Raw genomic sequence first — 25,713 nt, 5'->3', positions numbered from 1 at the left:
CCGCCGCCCGCAGCCGCCGCGGCCCGGCGCCCGGCCATTCCACCTTGTCCTGTCGCTCCAGGCCCCTGTCCAAAGTCCCTCTCCAGCCCTCTGGAGCCACCCTGGGCAGCGGGACGGGCCCTGAGGCGCAGAGCCCGGAGCACCCCGGCCCGCTGGTGCCACAGCCGGGGGCGCGGGGGCCGGGCCTTGGCGGCGGGGGTGGAGCCCAAACGCGGCCCTGTCCGTGTCCGTGTCCCTGTCCGTGTCCGTGTCCGTGTCCCTGTCCGTGGACGTGGACGATGGTGGCGGCCCGGGGCGCTGCCGCCCGCCGCGGAACGCTGCTGCTGCTGCTCACCGCCCTCGGATCCTTCCGTCTGCGCCTCGCCCGTGCCGGTGAGTACCATTTCGTTCCCCCCACTCCCGTGTCCGTGTACTCTCCCTTCCCCCGCGGATGCTCGTGTCCTCCCTACGACGAACCCTGGTGCGGCTGTCCCCCTCTTCTCCCTCATTATCTCCATCCCCACCAGGGATCAGCATCCGTGGGTGTTCATGTTCTTGGGTGGAGCAAGATAGGAGGTGCCCCCGCCACAAAGCCCCACGGGGGTTTCTCACGCCCCGCTGCGCTCCCCGGGGACGGGCATCGCCTCCCCGTCACTCTCCTGCCCGCTGCTGCAGGCAGGGGCCTGGCAGCGGATGGCAGCGCCGCAGGGCTGGTCCCCAGCAGCTGTTAGAGGGGACTGGAGGGACCCACAGATGTGGATCCTGGAGTGGGGAAGGAGCACATTGTCATGGGAGCGGCCCTCATGAAGCACCTTTATTGGTAGGAAAAAATTACAACAACATCAAAAAACACCGCAACAGAGAAAAAAAAAAAAGGGCGCTGCAGTGACCGAGCCATCCCGGGGAGCCGCCGGGGGTTGGGTGGAGGGAGGCCTGTTTGCCCACCTGCCTCATTGCCCCGGGAGCGGCCGCAGCATCGCCCCGGTACACCAGTGACGGTGACATTCCTGCTCTCCGCCGTGGCAGAAGGAATGGGTGGCCTTCGCACCCTCCCGTGCAGCACCGCCCTAAGGTGCCCTGCTGTCTGCTGAAGGGTTCTTTCGGGGCGTTCGGGTTTGATTGGTTTGAGTTTCGGGGTCTGGGTTAGGACATTTCCCTCCTGGGGCGTCTGGCACCGGACATGCTCCTTGTCCCCCGCTCTGTGCCCACTGCTGGGGTGGCATCGCGGGGCTGCGATGGGCACAAGCAGCGGCCCGCAGCCCAGCCAGCGCCAGGCCCCGCTGCTGCCTGCGGGGAAGGCTGTGGCTGCGCGCCCCGGGGAGGTGCCGTGTCCCTGCCTGGGTACGGCCTGTCTCGGGCAGGTGTTTTCCGCCTGGCTGGCGCAGGAGCCGGGAAGGGCCTCCTGGCTCCCAGCATTGTTTGCGGATCCGATATTGTTTCCCTTCTCTGGCTCCCGGCAGGGCGGACGCCGGGCAGTCAGCCTGCTGTCAGCCAGGGCCCGTGGCCTCGCCGTGCTTCCGCGTGCTCTGAGGGGCAGCGGGAAGCTGCAATAATTTTTAAATCTCCCAGTGAATCAAAACATCTGTGCGTTTCCACGTCGGAGGGTTGGAGGCAGAGGTGGGGATGCTCCTGCACTCCCCCTCTTCCCGCGAGGCAAGGCTGGGGTGGTCCAGCCGGAGGTACTGCTGACACAGGCTGAGGTGGAAGGAAGGAGACCTGGGTGGCTCGGATGAGCCACCAGTGATCCAGCATAACCTCTGCTCCTCCTGAATTTAGGAGTTAGTGTGGGATCATCTGGCCTGGCAGGGCTGGTTGGGCTGGGTCCCTGAGGGGCTGCCGGGTTGGTTGTGCCATGGTGCTGTCAGGGCATGGTGACAGTTTCCCCTTCCCTTCCCCTCCCTTCCCAGCCCTAGGAGGATGCTGGAGGTGAGGTGAGCATGAGGGGGCCTGGCAGCACATCAGCAGCCTGTTCCAGTGCTGGGATATTGCATACTCTTGGCTTATGTGGGGTTGGATTTTCAGTTCAACCTCTTTCTCCTGAGAGAATCTGGGGATGGTATCTTTGCACTGTTCCCAACAGCAGCATCCCATTGCCAGGAGTTCAGGGTTGTATGGCATGTGGCAGTGGGGAGCTCCAGGTAGGTTTCTCCTGCGGACAGCTGAAGAAAATATCCTTGGGATGCTGGGCAGGTAAAGGAGTCTCTGTCCCAATCCTACCACCTTTCTCTAAGTGCAGTGGGGCACAGGAAGCATTGGCTCTTTCTTCTCACTTTATAATTGCCTTTCCTGGGCAGATGGGATCAAGCTTGGCTTTCTCTGGGGGTGGGGCTGTGAGGTGGAGGTGGCAAGCCCAGGAGCAGCTCCTATTCTGCATATGCTGGTGAAACTGGCTCCTGGCAAGGAGGGAGCCAGGGTCCTTCACCATCATACCCATGACCTCTTGCCTCTGCAGCTCCATCAAAGCTTCTTCAGATGGGGGTTGGCATCTCCTTCTCCTCCTCCTCCTCACTTTTCTTGGCTGGTGCTGTGACCCTGAGACCCTGCAGCAGATGCCATCTCCTGGGATGCAGCTGCACGTGGCTCAGTAATATCCTCATCTGGCTGTGAGCCTGATCCGAGCTGGAGGAAGGGCAGCAGTGCTTTGGAGGTGCTGCAGGTGGTTTAGGTTTGCTTGCTGCTCATCAGCTGGGCTTTTTTCTCCCACGTGTCTCTATGCATCACACCAGGCTTTGGGCAGAGGGCCTGCCTTGCTTCGTTTTCTGGCTTAATTTCTTGGAACACGAGTGACAGCCATATTTCTCCCCACTTCTTAAGTAACTAGGTTGACAAATTTCATCTATTATTATCATTGTTATTATTGTAAACAACAAAAAAAATTTTTCCAAATGGGATGACAAGCTAGAATCCAATTTTTTCATAATCCTGAAGCCCCCTGCCACAGCCATCAGTTCACATCTCAGACATCTGGAGAAGATGCTCAGCAAAATCTGAGTTTTGTTTCCAGTCCAAGTGACCCATTTGGCCACGTTTGACCTGCTGGCTCTGCACTGCTGCTCCTTGTGCTGCTCTGCAGGGATATGGGTGGGAGCACAGATGCTGGTGTTGGCTGCCCCTGCTCTGCAGTGGTGCAGGTACTGCTCAAACTTCCCAGCTGGGCATGGCTAAGCAGGAGCCATCCCCTGGGAAGTTCCCATGCTCAGCCTGTGGTGGGATTGTCCATCTCTTATCTTTTCCTCCTTGCCTTCTTGTCCATTGCTGCACTGGGGACAGGGTTGGGACACAGTGGGTGCAGTAGCCCCAGGGACCCCCATGCTGGCCCCTGAAGCTGCGGCAGCTCCAAGCCACACTTGGGAGCAAAACATCGGGACTGGTGCTGCGCCTGTGGTGCTTGCAGGGGCCTGGCTGCCCTGCTGAGTGAAGGGTGTGATCTCAGCCCCGCAACATTCTCTGAGTCAGTGTGCAAGTAGCCAGTTTTGTCTTGAGGCACGGGAAAGGTTGTGTGGGTCCCCCCTGGGAGTGGTGGCAGTGGTGGGCAGTGGTCCCACTCAGCCACCCCCATCCCTTCAAGTCTCCTATGGTGGGGTGTCCTCTGCCACACTGGTGCAGACCAAGTGTTTCTCCGTGCAGCAGCTGGGGTGCTGCCCATGTGGTTTTATTCTTGGAGGTAATGTCTCCACCGTGTTATCTGGGGTTACTTGTGCTCAGCTGGTTCCCACTGTGGGAAAGGAGCCCTTGTGGTCGTGAGGTGTGGAGGAGCTGGGATGTGCGGCACAGGCATCTCACAGGGCTCCATGGAGCTGGTACACATGCCAGGGATATGGGCAGGGCTCCGTCTGCAGGCCTGAGGAGGGGAAATGGGTGGAAAGATGCCTGATAATTCCAATTGCTGAATCAGCATCAAGGAAGAGTTTGTGGAAGAGATGGGGTGAAAATCCCTCATCCCTTTTGCTTTAGCTTTGTGGGGACTCACAAATCCATGTGCACCCAGCAACACCCAGCCGGTGCGTGGAGAGCTGGACCTCAGGGTGGGGAGACTGGGATTCTGGAGCCAGGGGCCTGCTTGCACTGTGCAGGGTCAGGTTCTTTGGATCTGTCATTTCCTGGCAGCTCTGGTCCCCCACCCCAGGCATCCCTCAGTTCCCAGGGAGCCCAAGTCTTCCCCCAGCTCAGGGGAAGGTGCATCGATGTTTGCCTGAAATGTCTCTTCTGGGCCATGGGGGTATTAAGGGAGGTAATCGGCTTAGCCCTGCCGGGTGCTTCCGGGGGGGCACAGCATCAGGGGGTGACAGTGTGGTCAGGGCACTGGGGACACAGAGGTTGGTGGTGGATGCTGGAGACTAGAGGAGTGATGGGGCCTATCAGGGGTGACAGTGTGGCAGGGGGAACAGAAGGGGTCACTGGATGGACAGTGTGCTGAGGACAGGAGAGGTGTGGTGATGCTGGAGACAGGAGGGCTGATAGCACAGTGGGGACTCCGGAAATGAGAAAGTTAATGGGGGCTGCTGTGGACAAGTGCTACGGGCATGTTGTGGACAGGATGGGTGGTTTGGTGCCCAGGGACAAGAGGGCTGATGGCATGGCCTCTCCCCATGTGCAAGGTGCTGGGTCCCTGGGCACAGGGTACAGAAGCTGCCATCAGTCCCATCCCTGCATTAAATCCATAAACACTGTGCCCTGGTGCTTGGTCCCCACCAAGAGCTCTGGGTCTGGTCCCTGAGGGGGGTGGTGGCTCCCCTGGACTGGCTGGCCCCAAAGCCCTTGGGCCTGGCCCCAATGCCACTGCCAGCACTGAGGTATCTCCCTCCTGTGCCTGGGCATAACCCAGCACTGGTGCCGCTCCAAATGGCAGCTGCAGGCCTGTAATTAGCCACTTTGTGAGCTAACGAGAATTGCAACAGGAAGAAACTGGCCGTTAAGTGCCTGAGTGAGCTTTGAATTGGAGGAAGGAAACAGCCAGAGCAGGTCCTGGTCCCAGCCTTATCCTGCCCTGGAGCACCGTGGGCTGTAACCACCCATGTTAACACCTGCACACTGTGGCACATGCTGGGGTTCTTCCTGCACAGGTAGAGGATGGCAATGCTTTTGAGAGGTATTTGCTGTTTGACTGGGAACCTATTGCACTCGGTGGGTGACATGAGAGGTGACATGTCAACTGAGTGCTATCAGGGACCCTGACTCATTGTGCAGGGGTTTCCTGGGCTCCTGGCCCCTGTTCCATTCCTATGGAAAGGAGACTGTGGTGGGGGTGGAGACAGGTGTGGAAGGTACAGGTCTCCAGTGCACCCATAGCACCCATGGCTGCTCTCTTGTAGGTGAGGAGCTGCTGTCCCTTGGGGACTTCATCATCTCACGCCTGTCAGAGAGAGTGAGGGGCCCTAAATTAGAAGAGAGGGCAGCCTGGTGAGCTGCTGTAATGTGACCCATCCTGCCGCCATCATTCTTGGCTTCCTGGCTAGGAAGGAAAGGGCTGACTGAGCTGACTCTTCCTGTGCAGCATATACCACAAAATCTCTGGGTCCAGCTCTTTTAGCACCTTTATCAAGAGCCCTTGGATGCTGCATGCACCAGCACCCCTAGGATGCAGCTGTGCATCCCATGGACACCCAGTTTCTGTGTTGATGGGGCCTCTCGGTTTCTGAGCTCTGCCCTTGGGCACAATGGCCCTGCAGGTCTTTATCGCTGGTGGTGGCTGAATCAGTGCGGGCATACCTGTGGGTACAGCCCCAGCAGGGTGGGTGCTGCAGCCCCCACGTTTCTGCCCGCCTCTGCTCTTGCATGTCTGCCAGCGTGGCGGGTGCCCCCCCCGAGTCCCCTTGCCAGCCCTTGTTCCAAAGGTTGTTCCTCTGATGGCTATTCCAGCAGCATAAAAGTTGGCCCCTATTGCTCCAGCACTCGTGGTGAGGAGCTGTGTCCCCAGGCATCTGTTTCAGGCTGATGGGCTGGTGGGAGCACCAGGGCTGGTGCCAGGCAATGACTAGACAAAGGGAACTGGACAGACAGACAGAATCCCCGCCTTGAAGAATGCCACCTCTGAGCTGCTGGAGGCATCAGCAAAATTTTGCTGGTGCCTCTTTCCCAAAGGCTGCAGGATGTCTGGTGATGGTGTGGGATGGCTTTGGCTTTGCTAAAGAGCATCTTGGCCCTGGTGGGTGCAGTGGTGCTGCTACTCCAGATGGATATTTCCAGCCCAGTAGTGAGAGTGCGTGGGAGCCTGTGGCTGCTTTCAGATGATCAAGCTGCGGTGGCCCCTGGCCTGGCAGCTCCTTGGGTGCTGAGTTGTGGGGTGGGCTGCCCTCTCCCACCTCTCTGCCATCACACAGAGAGAGCTAACCCAGAGCTGTGGCTCTGCTGCAGCTCACCAGGCAAGGGTGTACCCATGGGGTGCTCTCCTGCTGATGGGTCAGTGCCCAGGAATGTCCTTAGGAGACAGCTGGACTCCACCCCCTTCCTTCCAGACTGCTCAGTGCTTCAGGTGGGTCTGTGGTGCCGGGGCTGCCCGTCCCCTGTGATGCCGGCACAGCAAAGGTCCAGCACAGTGCTGTGATGCTCATTGGAGAGTTCTGGAGCACTTCAGGGGTGCAGGGAGGGGCCCCTTGATGGTGCTTGCTGTGCACCATAGCCCTGGCCACCAGGTGCTTCACTTGTAACGTGGTGCAAAACTTGCCCAATAAGAAGGGAATTAAAGAGCCCAACCCCAGCCCCACCAGGCTCAGTGCATGTGCAAAGTTCATTGGTATTTACTTGAGAAAAACCTGATAAACAAGACTTAAAGTGGGTGGTTCAGGCTGCAAAGAGCAGGCAGATGCACTGGGATGAGGTGGCATTGGTGGCAGCCTGGGGTCCCCAGCAGGGGTGAGTGTGCACGAAGCAAAGCAAAGCCAGCAGCAGGTTCGGGCGGGTAGGCCTGGGGGAATGGCGTATGGCACCTGGTTTGCCTTTTGCTTTTTTTATTATTTCTTCTCTTCCTGAATATCTGAAGCCACTTGTGGCTGGAGACCCCCTGGCACAGCAGGGGCACAGGGGAGGATGCAGAGGGGCACATCCCGGGTGTGGCAGCCTCTGCAGTGCTGGAGTTGGAGCTGTCAGCATCCAGGGCTGTTGACGCTGGGATACCCCTCGCTGGCTTGATGCCTTCCTCACTGGCCACAGGCACGGAGAGCCATGTTCTCTACCACCTCCTGGCTCTGCCCAGTCTCTGCTGGGGTCTGGATTTGTGGTTTGCTGGAGCTGTTTCCAGTCATCCTGGTGCTATCTCCTGTTCCTACAGCCCTGCCAATCCAGCTGATTGGTTTGCACAGCAGGCAGGCTGCCAGGGCAAGGAACAGGGATTTTTTCTGGCCCAGTTAAGGGCTTTGAGTAGTGATGACACAAAATTCCATTCCCTCAACCTGCTGGAGATTGCCTGGTTCTGCCCCAGCCTGGAATCACAGGAGCAACTTGGAATTTTGGTGTGCTTGTAGATGGGGTCTCCTCTAGAGCAAGGACAGGCTCTGAGGAAACACTGATGGTTGGGAGGCAGTGTGTTTGGGGATGCCGAGGGCTTGGCATCTCCCCACCTCTGCAGGAACCTGGCTCAGCTCCTCCTGGCCCTCCCTTTCCCCCTTGGCATTGAACGTGGAGCAGGACAAGGCTCTGGAAGCCCATCATGATGGCTCAGGGCTCCATCATGGGTGCCCACCACACCCTCTGTGCTGCCTGTAGCCCAGGGCTCTGGGCTGGTGGCCCCAAAGCAGCAGCAGCTGAGTGAGGATGGGGGTGGGAGGTGGGAGTGGGGGGAGTGGTGAGGATGAGGCCTTTTTCCATTGTTCCTGGGTGGGCTGTGTCCCCATCAGTGGGACTGTCCGCTCGGTGGGAGCAGGGTGTAGTAGAGATGTTGCTGTGCAGGCATGGGGAACGCTCCCAGGGGTTCCCTACAGGTGTGCCCTGTCCCCAGCCTGTGGCACAAGGTTGCTGACACTGTTTCTTGGCCATGACAGAAACTTTGCTGGAGATCATCTCTGCCAGCTGGGCCAGACCTCAGCACCCAGCAGCCAAAGTCAGGACACAAGCACTGGTGGCCTCAGGGATGGGAGCTAGTGACATGTTGCATCTGCCTGACCAAATCTGCTGAAGCACAAAGAAGCATTTCCAGCTGCTCCCTTACTGGTGGACTAGCACACAGCGGTGCTGCTGCAGGACATGGGGCAGACTGGTGGCCATGGCTGTGCCACATGCTCCATCCCCAGCAGTGACGTGACGTGACCAGCATTGCCACACTCCTGGTTTGCGGGCTCCGTGCTGCAGAGAGCCCCCTCCACTGTCTCTGGTGGGAGGGGGCTTGGCTGCTGCGTTTTCAGGGGCAGGAGCGCAGCAGTGACATGAGCAGCTGCTGGCAGTGGCACAGGGACTGCCTGAGAAGTGGTGCTAGCTGTGTCCAGGAGTGGGGCCCAGTCCCCATCCACCTGCTTCCTAGTGCAAGAGACAGCAGGGCAGGGGGATGTAGCTGGGTCAGGAAGCCCACCGAGTCGCAGCCACTGGTGGGGTGTCCATCCTGCAGTCACTCTATGTGTCACTTGTGGCTGGTGTGTGTCACCTCTGCTCGGTGTGTGTCACCCGTGGCTGGTCTGTACAGCATCCACTGCATGTCACTGCAGCTGCTGGCAGTCACTATCACTGACTCCCTTCAGGAGACACATCCCTGGGCGTGGGGCAGTGCAGGTGAAGTGCTGGGGTGCCTCAGCAACCCCTGCTCCTGCCTGCTGCTGGACAGCAGCACTGCCCCTGCCCAGGGAAGCTCTGGACAGGGAGAAGTGAGACCTCGGGGGCTGAGGTCTGGTCATCATGCCAGCCTGCCTGCCTGATGCCTGCCCACCAGCCTGCCCTGGGCCTGCTCCAGAGTGCTCCTTCAGAGCCAGGAGCACTTCACAGAGCTGGGAGGTAGCCATGGCCAGTGCCAGCTGGCAGTGGAAGTGCTGGGAGGGCAGGCTGCCGGCAGGGCCCTCAGCAGTTCCCACATTATCCGGCTGGAGGAGCAGGATGAGGAAGAAGAGGAGAAGGAATGACCTTGGAGTGGAGCTAACAGAGACCACACCACTGTAGGCCCTGCGGGGGCTGCCGCCGCTGCTGGGGCTCTGTCATGGCCTTGCTGTGGTCTTCCCTCAGCCTCAGGCAGCATGCAGGGGCCTGACATGGGAGTGAGACCTGCACCCTGTTCCCCAGACGCCCCAGTATCCCCCCTCAGCTGCCCATGTCCCACCAGGGGCCATGTCCTGCTGCCACAGAGGGGCCAGACCCGGTGGTCCTGGGCAGGCTGCTCTGTGCCCACGTGGCTGTGCAGCCAGTGCCCAGTGGGCTCAGCCTGTGCCCAGTGGGCTCTGCCAGCTCCCACTGTTGGCCCTGGGGCTGGCAGCTGAGAGGGAGGCTGGGTGTTGGCGTTGCCAGGACCTTAAACATTCGCACCAGTGCTTGGCGCTAATTAATTATCCTCTTACGTTCACTTTTATCTCTCTATCTGCAGCAGTGACGCAGCGGGGGCAGTCCCTGCCTTCCTGGCCACACAAATGTCCTCCTTGGGTTTATTTTTGTTTCTTTTTCAACTGTATGTTTTGGCATGAGTATGGAAGAGCTGCTCCATCCAGTCTGTGACTGCCAGTGGCTCTATGCCCTGCCTGGGCACCCCCTCACAAGCACTCTCCTGGTCCTGAGTGCCACCCCGGGTGCCCAGCACAGCTCTCCCCAGGGTGAGTCCTTGGGGATGGAGCTTTGTGCTCAGCTTTCCCCCATGGGTAACACATCCAGGGGCCTTGCTGCTCACATGACCACGTTTCCTCCTGGGCACAGGTCTTTTCCTGCTTACATGTGTGCTCATCTCATGCCCGCCTGCTGTCTGTCTGTCTGTACCAGCTGCTGTGTCCATGCACCTGCTGGCCTTGGGCTGGGGTCCTGCCTGCAGGGAGTCACCCGGCTCCTCCAGCACCGCAGCTCAGCCCAGGGTTGAGCTCGGTTTAAGGGGTTACCCCAGCTGTGCTGTTCTGGGCTCCCTGCCCACCTGCACAGGAGTTAAGCCCCATGGCAGGGCAGTGACAGCAATTGGAGCATCCTCCTCCTCTGAGCAGCCCTGACACATCTGGACAGCAGGGCCCCGGCTGTGCCGTGTCTGGTGCTGGCTGCACATTCCATATAATTCATTGCTTGCTCCTCTGGTGTGTACTGTCCTGCTGGCAGGTCATGCAGGGTTAAGGTCCTTGCAGGCCCCCAGCTGGACCCCAGCTTTGGTCCCTCTGCCCATCCCACTTGTGGCCAGGCCATGGTGGGCTGCACTGGTGCCAAGTGGGGACCATGGTTGGAGTGGGGGGATCCCAAACTCCCCAGATTCAACAGCAGCCCTGCAGGTACAGAGGCAAGACTGGGAGCTGCAGCAGGCATGCTGGCACTGGTAACAGGTGGGTGGCATGGTGGTGACATGGCCACAGCTGGGTGGAACTGGTACCCACATGCTATGCCAGCCCAAGTACCCTGCCTCGGGGTGAGTGTTCAGGAGGGGGGGCCCATGGCCAAAGTGTTGGGGAACCCACCTTTGCCTGCTTGAGCACTGGGCAGGTGGCACCAGCCCCCAGGAATGTGTGAGTGTGCAAGGGTGGGGCAGCATTGGGTCAGTGCAGTTTGACAGCCCCACAGGGTGGCAGCAGTCAGGGCTGCAGGTGCCCATGTGGCACCTGGGTGGTGGCACACAGAGGGCTCAGTCCCCATCACCTAGCATGGCACTGAGGTGCCCACTCCCACCAGCAAAAGACTCCCACTGCTGGGCTTTGAGGTGGGCTCAGGGAGTGGCAAAGCCCCTGTGGGCTCAATCCACAGGCTGCCCACGCAGTGATGCCAGCTCACCAGTCGCTGCCTGGTGACACATGGGGAGCTCTGAATTGCAGCCAGTGACAGCTGGGCAAGCACAGCTCATTCTTCAAACAGAGATAACAGCCTTCACTGGGATCCAGCCTAGGCTTTGTGTACCCAGTTGCTGGACTCTGGCTCAGGGCTCTGCCACTCCTCACAAGGTGGCTCTGAGGGTCTTGTTGATGTCTGGCTCTGTGGGGTGACCCGCACTGGGCTGACTTCCTCCACCAGTGATCAGCTTTTGGCAGCACCTGTTTGGGGAGGAATTGTTTCCATGAGCCTGTGGCACAGACAGGGGCCCCTACAGGTGTGTTCCCCACTGCCCCACGGGGCTGTGACGTCCCAGCCTGAGGCTGCACAGTGCCATGACCTCCTCCTGCCCCATTTTTTAAACAGGGAGGCCTTGAGAGTAACCCTGGGAAAGTGAAGCCAGGAGCCAAGTCCAATTTCTGTGCTTAGACATCTGATTATTAGTGCCCATTAAGCACAAATTGCCCCCCCAGCCACATGGCCAAGCCCCACACCACCTCCAGGGAGCAAACAGTCCGGCAAAAAACCCAGCTGTGGGCACAGTGGGCACTTTCCCCCACCCCCAGCGCACCCCCTGCAGACAGCTGTGCCTGGTGTGGGGATCAGCCAGCATTGAAATTGCGGCTGGTGCATTCTTGCCAGTGCCAGCCAAGGTGGGGAAGGTGATGACTTCCTCATGGAGTGCAGTGGGGAGTTCCCCGGGTACAGGCTGGAGGTTCCTAGCGCTGCACCCTCCAGGGAGCAGTCTGATAGTGAAATACGGCCATGCAAATGCAGGGAGTTGCATATCCCACTTGTGCCACTTTGGGGTGATATCTTTCCTGCGCCCTTGCTGGGGGAGCAGAACTGTCATGATTCGTGCTCTGCTGGTTCTGTCCTGTTGAGGACTCTCAGCTGTGTACAGGGTGCTGCCCCCCTCGCCCCTGCCTTGCTGCAGGGCTGGGGATGCTCAGGACAGCCCCCACAGCTGTGGTGCCCCTCGCTGTGGAGTGTGCCAGGGCTGTCCGCAGTGTTGCCGTCTGCAGGCGCAGGGACGGGCACAGGACGGGCACAGGACAGGCACAGGACGGGCACAGGGACGGGCACAGGGACAGGCCCAGGACAGGCACAGGATGGGCACAGGATGGGCGCAGGACGGGCACAGGACAGGCACAGGACAGGCACAGGACGGGCACAGGGACGGGCACAGGGACAGGCCCAGGACAGGCACAGGATGGGCACAGGATGGGCGCAGGACGGGCACAGGACAGGCACAGGACAGGCACAGGACGGGCACAGGGACGGGCACAGGGACAGGCCCAGGACAGGCACAGGATGGGCACAGGATGGGCGCAGGACGGGCACAGGACAGGCACAGGACAGGCACAGGACGGGCACAGGGACGGGCACAGGGACAGGCCCAGGACAGGCACAGGATGGGCACAGGATGGGCGCAGGACGGGCACAGGACAGGCACAGGACAGGCACAGGACGGGCACAGGGACGGGCACAGGGACAGGCCCAGGACAGGCACAGGATGGGCACAGGATGGGCGCAGGACGGGCACAGGACAGGCACAGGACAGGCACAGGACGGGCACAGGGACGGGCACAGGGACAGGCCCAGGACAGGCACAGGATGGGCACAGGATGGGCGCAGGACGGGCACAGGACAGGCACAGGACAGGCACAGGACGGGCACAGGGACGGGCACAGGGACAGGCCCAGGACAGGCACAGGATGGGCACAGGATGGGCGCAGGACGGGCACAGGACAGGCACAGGACAGGCACAGGACGGGCACAGGGACGGGCACAGGGACAGGCCCAGGACAGGCACAGGATGGGCACAGGATGGGCGCAGGACGGGCACAGGACAGGCACAGGACAGGCACAGGACGGGCACAGGGACGGGCACAGGGACAGGCCCAGGACAGGCACAGGATGGGCACAGGATGGGCGCAGGACGGGCACAGGACAGGCACAGGACAGGCACAGGACGGGCACAGGGACGGGCACAGGGACAGGCCCAGGACAGGCACAGGATGGGCACAGGACGGGCAGGTGGCCGGTGCGGTGCTGGTGCCAGCGTGGGCGGCGAGGGCTGGCAGGGACTGCTCGGGGTGCGTGGGCCGGTGCCGGGAGCCTGCTCCTGCTGTGATTCATTGCCAGCCTGGCCCTGTCCCAGTGCAGCCCCACAGTCCTGCTCCCTGCCCGCTGCTGCCTGCGGGAACGCTGCGGGCATGGCTGTGCACAGCAGGGTGAGGGGCAGAGTACGGCAGCTGTGTGCCACACCCCCATCCAGCTGTGCAACCCCATCCAGCTGTGCAACCCCATCCAGCTCTTCCTCCCACACAGCTGTGCCCAGCCCGAGTGCTGGGTGCACTGAAGGGCGCCTGGTTCCACACTGTCACCAGCTTGTGACGGAAAGACACTTGAGCTGTGGCAGGACCAACAGTGTCACCATCAAAGCCAGGACCCCAGTGTGCCCCCAACAGCTCCCTGCCACAGGTAGTACCTGAGTTCTGGCCCTTTGTGTCACAGTTCCTGTCTCCAGCTCTGCACATGGTTTGCCACCATCACCTGGCCCAGGACTCAGCTTTGTTTAGGACACGGGGACTTTGTGTCCCCTCATGGAGGGCCACCTCCTGGGGTGAAAGACCCAGCCATGATGACACTGCCATGACACAGTGGGCTGGTGAGGCTGGAGCCTGGGGGACTCATGCCTATACCCAGGGAGTGGAGACTCCCTGGGGCTGACATGGGCATGAGATGCCCCATGAAACTGCGAATGAGGTTTGGTATGCAGTTCAGTGCCAGGGAGGGCTGGCTCCCACTGCTTCCTGCAGGGAATGCCGAAGGGATGGGAGCCTAAGTGCTGGTACCAGCAATGCCATGCCCCACTGAGGCTTTGGGGGTGTTTGGTACTTTTGATTTGACAGTCACCACACCAGCATCAGTCTGTGCTGGTTGGATTTCATCTCCCCATGCAGGGCAGGCAGCGGCAGGAGATCCTGGTGCTGCAGCACTCCAACATTGTGTCCCACAGGATGGTGGCACCCTGGGGCTGGGAACCCTTGGGGGGAATGAGCACTGCATGCTCATCACTGCAACTGCCTTGTGCATGTGATGGAGTCACAGACTACCTCAAGTTGGAAGGGCCCCATGAAAATCATTGAGTCCAACTCCACAGTAATTAAGCTCATGGTTAATTCCAGGTGGTAATGGCTTTGTGGAGGCAAAGCGGGGCCTTGGGGCAGCTGTGGTGAAGCCCATTGATAGCCAGGAGCTGCAGCAGGAGCAGCCGTGGGCAGCCCGGGGCAGCTGGATCCCATTCGAAAAAGCCGTGAACAGACCTGGGGGTGTGTTTGACCCCTGTCCTCCTCCTGAGCTGTTTTGTCCTGTCCCCACAGCAGCATCGTGTCCCCGGAGCCTGGACTGTGCCCTGCAGCGTCGGGAGTTCTGCCCGCCGGGGTCAGGTGCCTGTGGGCCCTGCCTGCCCCCCTTCCAGGAGGACGACCGTGGGCGCTGTGTCCAGAAGCAGCTCTCACCCAGTGGTAGGTGCACCCACCCTCCACCCCTCTGCCTGCACCTCTGCAGCTCTGGGAGGGTCTGTGCCTCAGGACAGCCCCCCACCCCAGCAGTACCCCATCCTCTTCCTTCTTTCCATGACAGCTGTATCTCTCTGGGGACAGCTGCTCTTCTCCCTCTCACCCCCCTCACCTCAGCTGGGGGGTGGTTTTGGGCTGGCAACCCCATCCTGCTCTACATGCATCCTGCTCTGGTGATTTGCCCTGTCAGCACTGGGGGGAGCCTAGGACCTCCAAGGATAGGCAGCTTCTGGGGATCTCCAGGGTCTGCCTGGCTATTCCAGGGTTCAGGCTTTGCAGGAGCAGGGGAGCTACCTTCAGCACACAGAGCAGTGACTTATGCTGCCCATGGCCTCACCCATCCCAGGGCTGAGCTGGTGCCAGTGGGATTTCAGTGCCTGATTCCCTTTGGTTTGAGATGTTAGCCTGTGGTTCAGGACTGCCGTTTCCTCCTTGGATGATGCCCAGCATCCATGCTGGGAGGGCTGGAGTCAGCTGTGACTGACAGGACCACTCCCGGGCTGCACACCGGGGCACGGAGGGCCACGCTGGGGGTTATTCCTGGCCCTGTCCCCGAGGGATCCAAGGCACTGTGGCAGCCCAGGTGCAGCAGCCCACGGTCACCCATCGCACTGCCACTGCAATACTTGAAGGGTGCTCCCAGTGCGGCTTTTGTACCTGTGCCCCTGGTTCAGCTGCAAAGACAGTGCTGGGGGCCAGGCACAGGCGTTCTTTAGTGTGACGGTGAACTCTTCATGCAGCTTGGAAAGCTGTGGCAGAGCTATTTCTGGGTCCCCTTATGGGCTCATCTCGCAGGTGAGTTAAGACTATAATTATGGCTCCACACGATTATTTATTGCTATAAAGTGGAGTGGCCTCTGTGGATGGGGACAACCACGACTGGCCACACCCTCAGGCTGTTCCTGGTAGGTTCTGCTGGGGACTGCCTGGGTGCAAGGTACTCTGGAGCATCTCTGAGTCACCTCTGGTGCAGAATGTATTGGTATCTCCCCCAGCCCACCCTTCTCTACCTGCTCTTCACTCCTGCTGCCCCCAAAAGCCTCTTGCTAAGGGGTTTCCAACTCCTGGGGAGCACCTAAAACCATGCAGGGTGGCTTGTCCTATACCAGGCAGGATGGACAAGCACTGGTCATTGAACCAGGGAAGCAGCTCCCCCTGCATCTGAACTCCATGCAGACATGGAGAGGTCCTCTGAGTTTTAGGGGACTGCTTTGTGTTGTTGAGCATGTTCAGGGTCCTGTTGGGGTGCAGTTGGAGATATCCTTCACCCATGGCTCAGCCCAGGTGGGCACATGGAAGATGTCAGAACCCAGCATGCCTTCAGTGCAATTCCTCCTAGCAGGAGAATTACCCTGTAAATCAGAGGGGAGACCACCAAAGCAGGACCTTTTGGCTGAAATGAGAGGGATGGCTGGGGGGATAAGAGGGGATGGCACAGGAATAGTGTCTAGACTTGGTGTTTGACAGCAGTCAGTGCCCCTGCTATGGGCTCTTCATCCACTGGCATTGAATGGCTTTAGCAGTTGTTTATAGTTCATTTTTTAATGTGAAGTCTTGAGAGCAAATTCCCCTCTCACAAGGGCTGCACATGCACTGGCATCTCCATAGCAACTCAGCTCCTTTCTGAAGGATGTGGCCACAGTTGCATCCTTACACAGAGAGATGCAGGACCATGGTGCCATCCTCTAAGGACCCACCATGGGAGAATGGTGACACCAAAGTCTCTCCCAGTCCCATCCTATTGTCCCAAGCAATGTCACTAGCTTGTGGCAGCAAAAGTGTGGGGACTGTGTTAAATAAAAAAGGGGGATCCCCTCCCAAATTCTCTGTTTTAGCATTCTGAGGATGCCCAGCTCCTCTTGGCAGGGAGGCACCATTTCTTTTTCCATGGGGGCTTTCTTTCTGGTCCTGCCTGTACCTTTGTCTGGTAGCAGCACTGGAGAGGGCTGTGACGATGAAGAGGGGCTGTGATAGCTGCATTTAGGAGGAGATGCAAGGCAAACGGGATTGCTGTAGCCCAAGGATGCCTAAGCCTTTAAAGGGGATACCCATGCAGCCCTTTTGCTATGTAGGCAGATCCTTTAAAGGGTTACACATCCTTGAGCCACTTGTGACTGCTGGTGACGCCAGTCCTGGGATCCTGACACTGTGCCATCCCCACAGCTCCTGGCAGGAGCCAGGGATCCTCTCCCAAAAGCATCTTTTTGAGGTGAAAAGCACCATTTGGGGTCTCAGGAGGGCATGTGAGTGTTCCTGCCATGATGTGCTCTCAGCATATCTGGCACAGCATCAGCACAGAGGTGAGATGGGATGCATGGAATCTGGGTACACTGGGTACACTGCATCCCACAGCTGGCTGGCTGCACCTGGCCGCTGCTGTCTTACACAGGGCTTTGAGCTCCCCAAAATCCCACGTGCTCCATGGTGCTGCATGTGTCTGTGCTGTGATGGGTTTGAGTGATGTGCTTTGAGATAGTAGGTCTTATCCCTGCTTCTCCTTGACCAGCATGGAGCCCCACTGGGCTGCAGGAAGCCCCCTTTTGGGAAAAGGGGGACAAGGGACCTCAGCTCACAGACATGGGTGTTCCTCCTTCCCTGCTCGCTGTGCTGCCAGCATCAAAGAGGACATCAGCCGTCCTGGGGCAGGACTATAGGAATTAGTGGATTTATAAGAATTTTGTGCCCTCCTGTGGACACTGTCAGTTACAGGTTTCCTCAGCCCAGGGCAGAAGCCTCACGTGTCTGTCCTTGGTCCCTGTTTCCCCAAACTGTCAGGGTACGTGTGTGTCCCAGGGTTGAGCCCTGAGGAGGTGGAAGCCCTGAGGAGAGGCCAGGGGCAGAGCAGAGGGGCTGGGGGGCTGTGTGCCAGCCTGGCCATGCCATCCTGCTGCAGCACTGGTGGCAGCTACCATGAGGGGGCACCCGTACCCTGCACAAGCCCTGCCTGCACCTGAGTGCCCCTCTACATGTCCTGCGTGCCCTGTCCCGGTCCCGTCCCTGCCCTGCATGCCCTGTGTGCCCTCCCTGGACACTGTTCCTCCCCAGCATCTCTGCTTCTGCTCCTGGGGCAGTCAGGCAGGAACTGGGGCTCACCCCGGCCCCTTATTCCCTGGAGCAGCTCAGGGCCAGCATCTCACACAGCCACAGTGCCGGGAGGACCCAGTGCTCAGTGCCCTCAAATGTGTAGTGGAAACTGTGGCATCACTGGGGGATGCCACTCAGAATGGGAGGTGGGCAGCTTTTAGCCACTTGAAGAGAATTTGGTGATAAAGCTGGTTAGTGCAGGTAAGTGCAGGCACAACCCAGGTGCTGCAGCAACGCCGGGACCCCCAACGCTGCCTCAGTTTCCAAAGTGCCACTTCACACACTCTCAGAGTGCGAGACTGAGGGACCGGGCAGCTGCTCTGGGTGCTTTTTCAACTTTATTTTCCTTTTTCCAGCCACATCACATGCAACACCAGCACAGCCTGGTGGTGGCACACGTGAGATGGACAGAGTTGTCTCCTATGAAGACAGACCTTTCCCAGAGTGCAGAGGCGAGGTGGACCCAAATGTCCCCATGCCAGGCATTAGCATGTCCCTGACACAGGGCTATCCCAATCCTGGGCACCAGGATGTCGCCCTGTGGCACAGGGCTGTCACACTGGGTCCCATGCTAACTCCCTTGCCCGTTGGGAGACCTTGGCCCCATGCTGGCACCTTGTCACCATGGCACTCACCTGTTGGGCACAGCACTGGCACAGCCCCAACCTGGCACCACTTGACTATGATGCTGCTCTGGGATGCAAATAACAGGGTGCAAAGAGCCAGGGAAACCCAGGGCTCTATCCAAGGGCTGGGGGCAGTTTGGGGACACCAGGGCATGGAGGATGTAGGGACAGTGACTTTTGGTGCTTTTGTTTAAAGCAAGAGTGTCCCCCTTTTAAGTTGTTTTTTGGCTCATGTGACTCTGAGTCATGGGGCAGCAAGGTGGCAGTTGTGCACAGCTCCAGAGGGAATCAGGGTTTATTTCCAAGCATTGGATGTGAGGACAGATTCCAGAGATGTAATTCTTATAACCTTGAATTATCTGGCAGTATCACCTTGCCTTAGTATGTCTAGATTTATGCTCCAGGGCTTCTCTGAGGGGACACTCTGAGTGTGGGCAAAGGAAACAGGGATAGGATGGGGATTGAGAAGGTGTCAGGGATGTCTACTGCCTTTGAAGTTGAGTTTAATCCCGTTAAAAGCAGTGGTGAGTGTCAGAGCTGAACTCTGCTTGATGAGCCTCAGAAGAGCAGCTCCACTCTTGCTGCAATGCTGTCACCCCAGGCCAGAGTGGGAGTCCTGCCTGTGCCTGATGCTGCAAGAGCCCCCTGAGGGGCAGATGTCCCTGGTGGGCACTCTTCTGGGGCATGGGCTTGGACAGCTACCTGTGAGATGCTACTGGGAGCAGCCCCTGGGGGTACATCCCTCACTGATAGAGCTCTCAAAGGAGCTGCATCCCACCAGGTGCTGGGCAGGAACCAACCCCTCTGCTGGAGCAAGGCTCCCATGCTCTGCTGAACAGCCAAGCTGAGCCCATGCTCCAGCCACTCTGGTCTATAAAGGACAATTTGGGGTGAAAAACAGTGTTTGGAGTGAAACCAGGTGTCCCCTGACTGTAACTCACTGTGCTGAAGCTACCCCTCACCCCTGAGGCAGCCACACAGCTGGGAGTATCTGTCCTGGTCCAGCTCCCATCCCTCCTTACTTGGAGCTGCTGTGTGACCCCAGGGGCAGGGACACAGGGCAGGTCCTGCACACGAGGTGCTGGCACCCTGCCCTCTCTCACAGAGTCTGCAGGACCTGCTGCCTCTGGCACGAGAGCAGATGCTGTTGCTCCTGATCCTCCAGCATTTGTGGGGTGAAAATCCCACTGAACGCAGCAAGGACACCCATGGGTCCGGGGCCAGCTTTCGGAGAGCAGCATCCGAGGGGCAGATCAGATGCCCCAGACTGATGTCTCAGACTGAACACCACCCGTGTTTGCTGGAGCTGGGACAGGAGTCCCTTCTTGGGGGTACTGGTCTAGCCCTGGGGGTGGGCACACGCCTGCACCCCCCAGTGCCCATCTCACACCTGTTCTCCCGCAGGACGGAGCTCTGTTCCCAGCTTGGAGGCAGAAATCGATTTTCTCGCGGATGTGCTGGCCAGGCAGGAGGCTCCTCGCCACCACCCACTAGAGGATGGCAGACCCAAGAGTAAGTGCTCATCCCTGTTCCCAGCGGTGCCAGGGACCCCATGGCAGCCAGACCCTGCACCCCAGGAAGGTTTGCCCTCTGGAGCTGCCTGGGCACCGCTCACCACTGCTCTGTCTTCTCCCGCAGCCACCCTGGTGCCCAGCGGTGGCAGACAGCGTGTGGCCAGTGGGCTGAGAGAGGGGCATCTGCATCTGCAGCAGGGTCCCGCCGGCACCATGGCAGCCACCACCCTTCCTACCACTGCCACAGTCCAGAAGTACCCGGTGGAGGCATCCCCCATCCCTGAAAATGACAACATGGTGCTCGGTGAGACCCTGGGACTCAGAGGAAGGGGTTTCACACCCTGACCAGGGAAGCATGGGCTGGTGTCACCTTGCTGCCAGCTCACCTGCTGCCTCTTGCTGTCCTCTCCACCTGTGCAGGGCTGATCGTGGTGTGCACAGTGGCTGGGATCTCGGCGCTGATTGTGGCAGCCATCTGCTGGTACAGGTGAGTTGAGGCTGCTGATAGTCCCCCAGTGACCCTGTGCCCAGGGCAGTGTGTTCCCATGCTTCCCAGGCGTGAGGGGTTGGAAGAAAGGCAGTAGTCCTCCCGAGGTGTCCATCAGCTGGCTGGGGCAGGAGGACAGTAGTGAGACACCTTCGTGCCACATGCAGGCTCTGGGAGCAGATGGAACCTGGTGTGGGCATCACTGTGGCACTGGGTGCTGGCACTGCCAGCACATGGGTGCCCTGTGCACAGGCCCCGTGGGATGGAGATGGCTGTGCCTGTCGTGGTTGCCATCACAGGGAACAGGATGTGAGGAAATGCCCTCAAATTGTCTCAGGGGAGACAGTTTGGATATTAGGGAAGTTTCATATAAAGGGAGGTCAGGCATTAGGCATTAGGAAGGGCTGCCCAGGGAGGTGTTGGAGTCATCATCCCGGAAAGTGTTGAAAAAACACGTGGATGTGGCACCTGGGGATGTGGTTTAGTTGTGGGCTTTGGCAGTGCTGGGTTAATGGTTGGGCTTGATCTTAGAAAACTTTTCCAACCTTAGTGATTCCCTGATTCCAATGCCCCTCCCTGGCAGGCTGCAGAAGGAGGTCAGGCTGGCACAGAAAGCAGACTACTCAGCCCAGCGAGTAGCCAGCCCCCTGCCTTATGACAAGATCTCGGTAAGGTGTCCGTGTCCCTCCCTGTGGGGTGTTTGCCACTCGGGCCTGAGTGCTCTGCTGGAGGGATTCCCTCACGGTGGAGGCCCTCCACCACCCAGGCTGGGGCCCATCAAAGCCCAGTCTCCACAGCTGTAACTGCTCTCTCCACAGCCTGGGGACAAGACGCTGGCTCAGAGTGCCCAAATGTACCACTACCAGCACCAAAAGCAGCAGATGCTCTCCCTGGAGAAGTAAGCAGCCTGGCAGCAGACAGCGTGTCCTGCCATTAACTGGGATGGTCCTGATCATCCCACTGGGCTTCACCTCCTCTCTACATCTTCTTCCCCCCAGGCATAAAGAGGAGCCCAAGCTGCCAGACTCAGCATCATCTGATGAGGAGAATGAGGATGGAGACTTCACCGTGTATGAGTGCCCTGGGCTGGCTCCGGTATGTGGGTGCAGGAGAGCCAGGGGTCCCTGTGCATGTGGGGGTGTCCAGCATGTGCCTGGGACGTGCACTTCTGTGTGAGGAGCCTTTTCCACATGTTCTTCATCAAACTTGGAGGTGGTCTAGCCTCTGCCCCTCTGCTCGCCCCATGTCCCTAGCCAGCTCCCACTGAAGCTCTCCAGTGGGCAGGAATGCATGTCCTGGCACAAGGCTTTCCTTGGGAGCAGATAACTAGAGCAGCCCTTGGCACACCTGACCCACCATCCCTTTGGCTGCTGGGTACCGGAGCTGGGGGGCTCGTCCTTGTGCCATCCCAACGCCTGGAGCGCAGACATGTGACCCCTCACAGCCAGAGAGGGTAGGGTGTTCTTGGCTAGCAGGGGACTTCGGGGAAGGGCAGCTCATAACAGCCCTGGGTACAAAGAGCACAAAGGGACGAAGAGGAGCCTTTTACATGGTAATAGCTGCGGAGTGCGGCCATCAGGGCCCAGATCGAGGGTCATCAGTGGGTCTTTACAGGCCCATTAAAGGGCACTTGATCGCAGGCAGGCAGTCTGGGCAGGGCACCCCATTTCTGCCAGCCGTGCTGAGGGGCCCATCCTGGGATCCCCAGTCTGAGTGAGAAACTCTGTTCCTGCCAGCCAGGCTGGGAGTGCTATCGTGGGGTCCCCAGCCCAGCTGTGGGGTCCCATCCCACCCAAGACCTTGGATTTTACACATCACCCCACCTCATTCCCTCCTGCCAGGGAGGCAGCTCCTTTCCAGGGTGGTGGGAGTCCTGGTGTTTGTCATCCATTGCAGCCCACTCGGTCGCCCCCTTCCCCTCCTCCCTCCTACCTGCCGGGCTGGGGTTCAGACCCAAACCCTTCGGGATGGGGCAGCTGAATCCCAGCCTACTTTCTGACCTCCTGCCTTTTCTTTCCCCCATCCCTCTCCCACCGCCACGGCAGACTGGAGAAATGGAAGTGAGAAACCCGCTGTTTGACGACTCCTCCTTACACCCCTCCGACCCCAAGTCGCACCAGTAACCACCCCGAGCTTGCTGCAGACTGTGCCCGCGGCCGTGCCCAGCGGGGTGGCCGTGCCGGGGGAGCACCCACAGCTGGGCCGAGGGACCTGCCAGACTGTTCCACGCCTGCCCAATAAACACCCACTAACAGCTATGGCGGGGGGATCGCCCCCGTTTCCAGCGTCCTTGTCCTCTTTGCTGCTGTGATCGCGTCCCTGCATTGCCGTTTGCTCACAGCTCTCGCGGGCGCAGGGGGGCGGCTGCTTTGGCACAGAAATTGGTAGGGGAAGGAGGGGAGGGCTGTGGCACTGTCCCTTTGTAGTTGGCTTTGAGGAGGGGGCTGCTGCCCTAGCTGAAGCTACGCTCATGCATAGCAGCTAGGAGGGAGCCAGAGAGAGGGGCAGAAAGCAGGAGAGGGCCAGGAGGGCTGGGCATGCTCATGCCTGGCATCAGGGCTGCCAGCCTGCCCAGAGCCCCTCTGCCAGGGATGGGGCCTTTTCCCGGAGCAGGTGGCAACACTAAGGGCTTCAGTGCCCATTCTGCCTCCTGCACCCCAGCCTGGGCAGCTCCTGGCAGCAGGACAGTGCTCTGGGAGCCAGTGGCAGGAGCAGGAGCAGCACAAGCAGGCACCGGCATCACTCCCCAGGTTGCTCCTTCAGATGCTGCCCTGTGCTCTGACCCCTTTAAAAGTGCTGGGCTTCAGGACAGTCCCAGTGCCACTGTGGCCTGGGAGCCCACATCAGTCTGTGCTGGCAGAGGATGGGCTCTCTCTTATCACAGGCCTCAGTGGGGTAAAAGCTCAGAAAAAGTGTTCAAGGTTTTGTTTTTAAGCTTATGTGTCTGTGGGGGAGGAAGGAACAGGACTGGAGGGAGCTGGGGTGGCTTGAGAGGGGTAGCCAAGGCATGGGGGCTTTGCTGTGCTGCTTCAAACCCCACAGAGCCCATGCCCTGGCAGCATCCATGTGGAGCCTGGCACTGTGCATTCTCTGAGCATCCCTCTGTGGCAGGTGACAGTCTCCAAAGCTCCATCCTAGGCACCTTTCAGGCTGCAGACACTCCCTGCATCCCTTTGTTGCCTGCATCCAGCCTCACCAACATGTTCTTGCTTGGAGCCCAGTGCTGCTCCTCAAACCCTCCCGGGGGCATAGGCCATGAACCCCTCCAGTGGAAGGCCCAGAACAGGGTTTGGATTACTTTGCACACGTGTGGCTTCATGTCCAGACCCTGTTGTGGACTGTCACGGCCACAGGTCACCGGTTATGCTCCCTGGAGCCATTGCACACTCAGACAGGCATGGGCAGGGCAGGTAGCAGTGGCAGGGATGTGCTGGTGAGTTGTGGTGGCATGGGACCGTCCCTGTCCCTGGCAGGGTGGCTGACAGAGGCCATCACTGCACAGATTCTGTCCCCATGTCCTGTACTCCCCCTCCCCTGGGCTGCTGCCACTCTTCCCACACCTCTCGTTGTTGTTGTATGAATTGTAGTTCTTTTAAAAGGAGATTTTATTAAACGACCATGTTTGAGACCCATGCGAGTGTGTGGTGTGGGGCCCGAGGTTTGGGGGGCTCCTCTCGACAGCGGGGTGGGACAAGGGGACAAGAAGGGAGTCTTCCCTGCTGTGGGTCCCCAAACCTTCCCCAGGGAACAGTGAGCAGCCATCCTGCTTCTGCAGCTGGAGGAGTGTTCAAACCCTTCCCGAGGGTTTTCTCGGGCACATAAAGAACCGGGGATAATTTTCTTGTATCTCAGTATTTGCCAGGTTTCTCCAGCGAAAGGTCGGATGGGAGCCCCCGCACCCAGCTCTGCAGCACCCAGCACCCACCCCCCTCCGCCCCTTGCCCCTGGGCCCTTAGCACCTCGGGGATGACAGATAAGGGCTATCAAGTCCCCGCATTGTGTGCAGCCCAGTTCCTTTGATCACGGCAGCCCCCCCATCAGGCTGATACCATCTCTCCAGGTTTCAGCAGCCCGAGGTGGGTGCTGACTCACCGCCAAAGCACCCACCCAGGACGCTCTCTCGGGAGTCTCCAGCTGCACCCCCGGGCGATGCACACCCCAAATAATCCAAGATGCCCCCAGGGCTCAGTCCTGGGAAAACCCTGGAACCCACTCCTCTCTGCCGAGGTCCCCAGATTTGTCCATTCTTTGCTCCCAAAACCCAGCAATCTCTCTTGGAGCACATCCAGACATTTTGGAAAGCTCCAACTTATAGTAAAACTTGACTCTTCTGCCTGGGAAGACCCCCTTGCTCCAGGCATGGAGGAGGCCACAGGAGCCCTGTATGCCTTGGGAATCCCTGTCCCTACCACACATCCAGGCATGGAAGAGTCATTTGTCCAGGGACAAGAGCCCCGATGCAGACATCCAAGGCCTTCAGCCTCACTTCCCCCAGCTGTAACACAAGAAGGTGAGCCCACTGGTGTGTTCAGGCACTGTGGTGGTGTGGGTGAGACCAGGGCCTTTGTAATAAGGGGACAGAACCGGACCCAAACACCCTCTGTGATTTCCCCTGGGCTAGGTTTGGAAGCACTGACTCCATACCGTCCTTCTAGGCCAGCTGCAGCCCAGCAAGCTGTGCTGACAGGGAGCAGATTGGCGTTCCTCCAGGCATGGGGTTTCTGGAGATGAACCCCGTGTCCAGCCCTCCTTAGAAGGTCCTGGAGCGGCCCCCTCACCATGGGACCCCGTGCAGGACTGCAGCACCCCTTCAGTGGGCAACTCAGGGGTATCCAGCACAGCCCCCCCGCAATGGCCCTTCCATCACCTGCCACAGAAAAGGGTGGCCTGACCATGAATAAAACATCATCCGTGCTCATCCACTCTCTTAAAATCCCAAGCACCGGTGTCACACCAGCACACTCAGCAAAGGGAGGATGAGCAGATGTACATCTCAGCCCACTCCAGCCTGCTGCCATCTGAGCGAGCCAGTAAAGTAGACGCATTTCTTTCTGCTCTCATTTTCTTAGCAGGATCCCACTGATCCCTGGCTGCCTTAGACAGGCAGGCTAAGGCTGGAACACTAGCAGGTTCCAGATATGGGCTGATGGAAGGATGCATGCATCCATCTCCTCCGGAGCAGGCAGAAGAGATGCAGTCACTGGTGCTCAAAGACCCTACACAATAACCTCACACAGTCCCCCCCCTCAAATCACCCAAAATCATTGAAATGTATGGGGGGGGCACACACCGAGAAACCCCACTGACTCCTTCCACATCCCCCAGCTAAAACCATCACTGCCACAATGGGCTCCCGTGCCTACAAAGGGGCCGGTTCAAAGTCAACGTCTCCCTTCCCCTCGGTCTGTATATGAAAGGACAAGGAATGCGTTTGAGGGCCGGGGGGTGGGGGGGTGGGGGGTGGAAGGAGAGGCAGAGGGGGGGGAGGGAGGCCTGGGAGGCTTCCCGGGGGGATGGAGAGAAAAGTAGGTTGGCAG

General features: G+C 59.2%; 1 protein-coding gene across 1 annotated transcript; it reads left to right on the top strand.

Annotated features, from left to right (window-relative positions):
• On the top strand, positions 1 to 23,804 carry NPDC1 (neural proliferation, differentiation and control 1). The gene is made up of 10 exons (XM_041406536.1): positions 1 to 31; positions 213 to 372; positions 14,268 to 14,411; positions 19,580 to 19,687; positions 19,814 to 19,993; positions 20,110 to 20,176; positions 20,760 to 20,844; positions 20,995 to 21,074; positions 21,175 to 21,271; positions 22,222 to 23,804. The coding sequence occupies exons 2-10, from the start codon at positions 279 to 281 to the stop codon at positions 22,297 to 22,299; spliced, it is 933 nt and encodes a 310-aa protein (XP_041262470.1). The 5' UTR covers positions 1 to 31; positions 213 to 278; the 3' UTR covers positions 22,300 to 23,804.
• Positions 23,805 to 25,713: the final 1,909 nt, after the last annotated feature.

Source organism: Onychostruthus taczanowskii, unplaced genomic scaffold (assembly GCF_017590055.1).
Source record: "Onychostruthus taczanowskii isolate IOZ18803 unplaced genomic scaffold, ASM1759005v1 scaffold25, whole genome shotgun sequence".
Classification (NCBI taxonomy): domain Eukaryota; kingdom Metazoa; phylum Chordata; class Aves; order Passeriformes; family Passeridae; genus Onychostruthus; species Onychostruthus taczanowskii.
Note: the sequence above shows the minus strand (reverse complement) of the source record. Positions and strands in the feature narration are given on the sequence as shown.

Bases quoted from the DNA above. Each gene is read 5' to 3' on its own strand.
- NPDC1 (XM_041406536.1), top strand. From the start codon at position 279: ATGGTGGCGGCCCGGGGCGCTGCCGCCCGCCGCGGAACGCTGCTGCTG. The intron at 14,412-19,579 runs GTAGGTGCACCC...GTTCTCCCGCAG, and splicing joins GAAGCAGCTCTCACCCAGTG to GACGGAGCTCTGTTCCCAGC. The intron at 21,272-22,221 runs GTATGTGGGTGC...CCGCCACGGCAG, and splicing joins AGTGCCCTGGGCTGGCTCCG to ACTGGAGAAATGGAAGTGAG.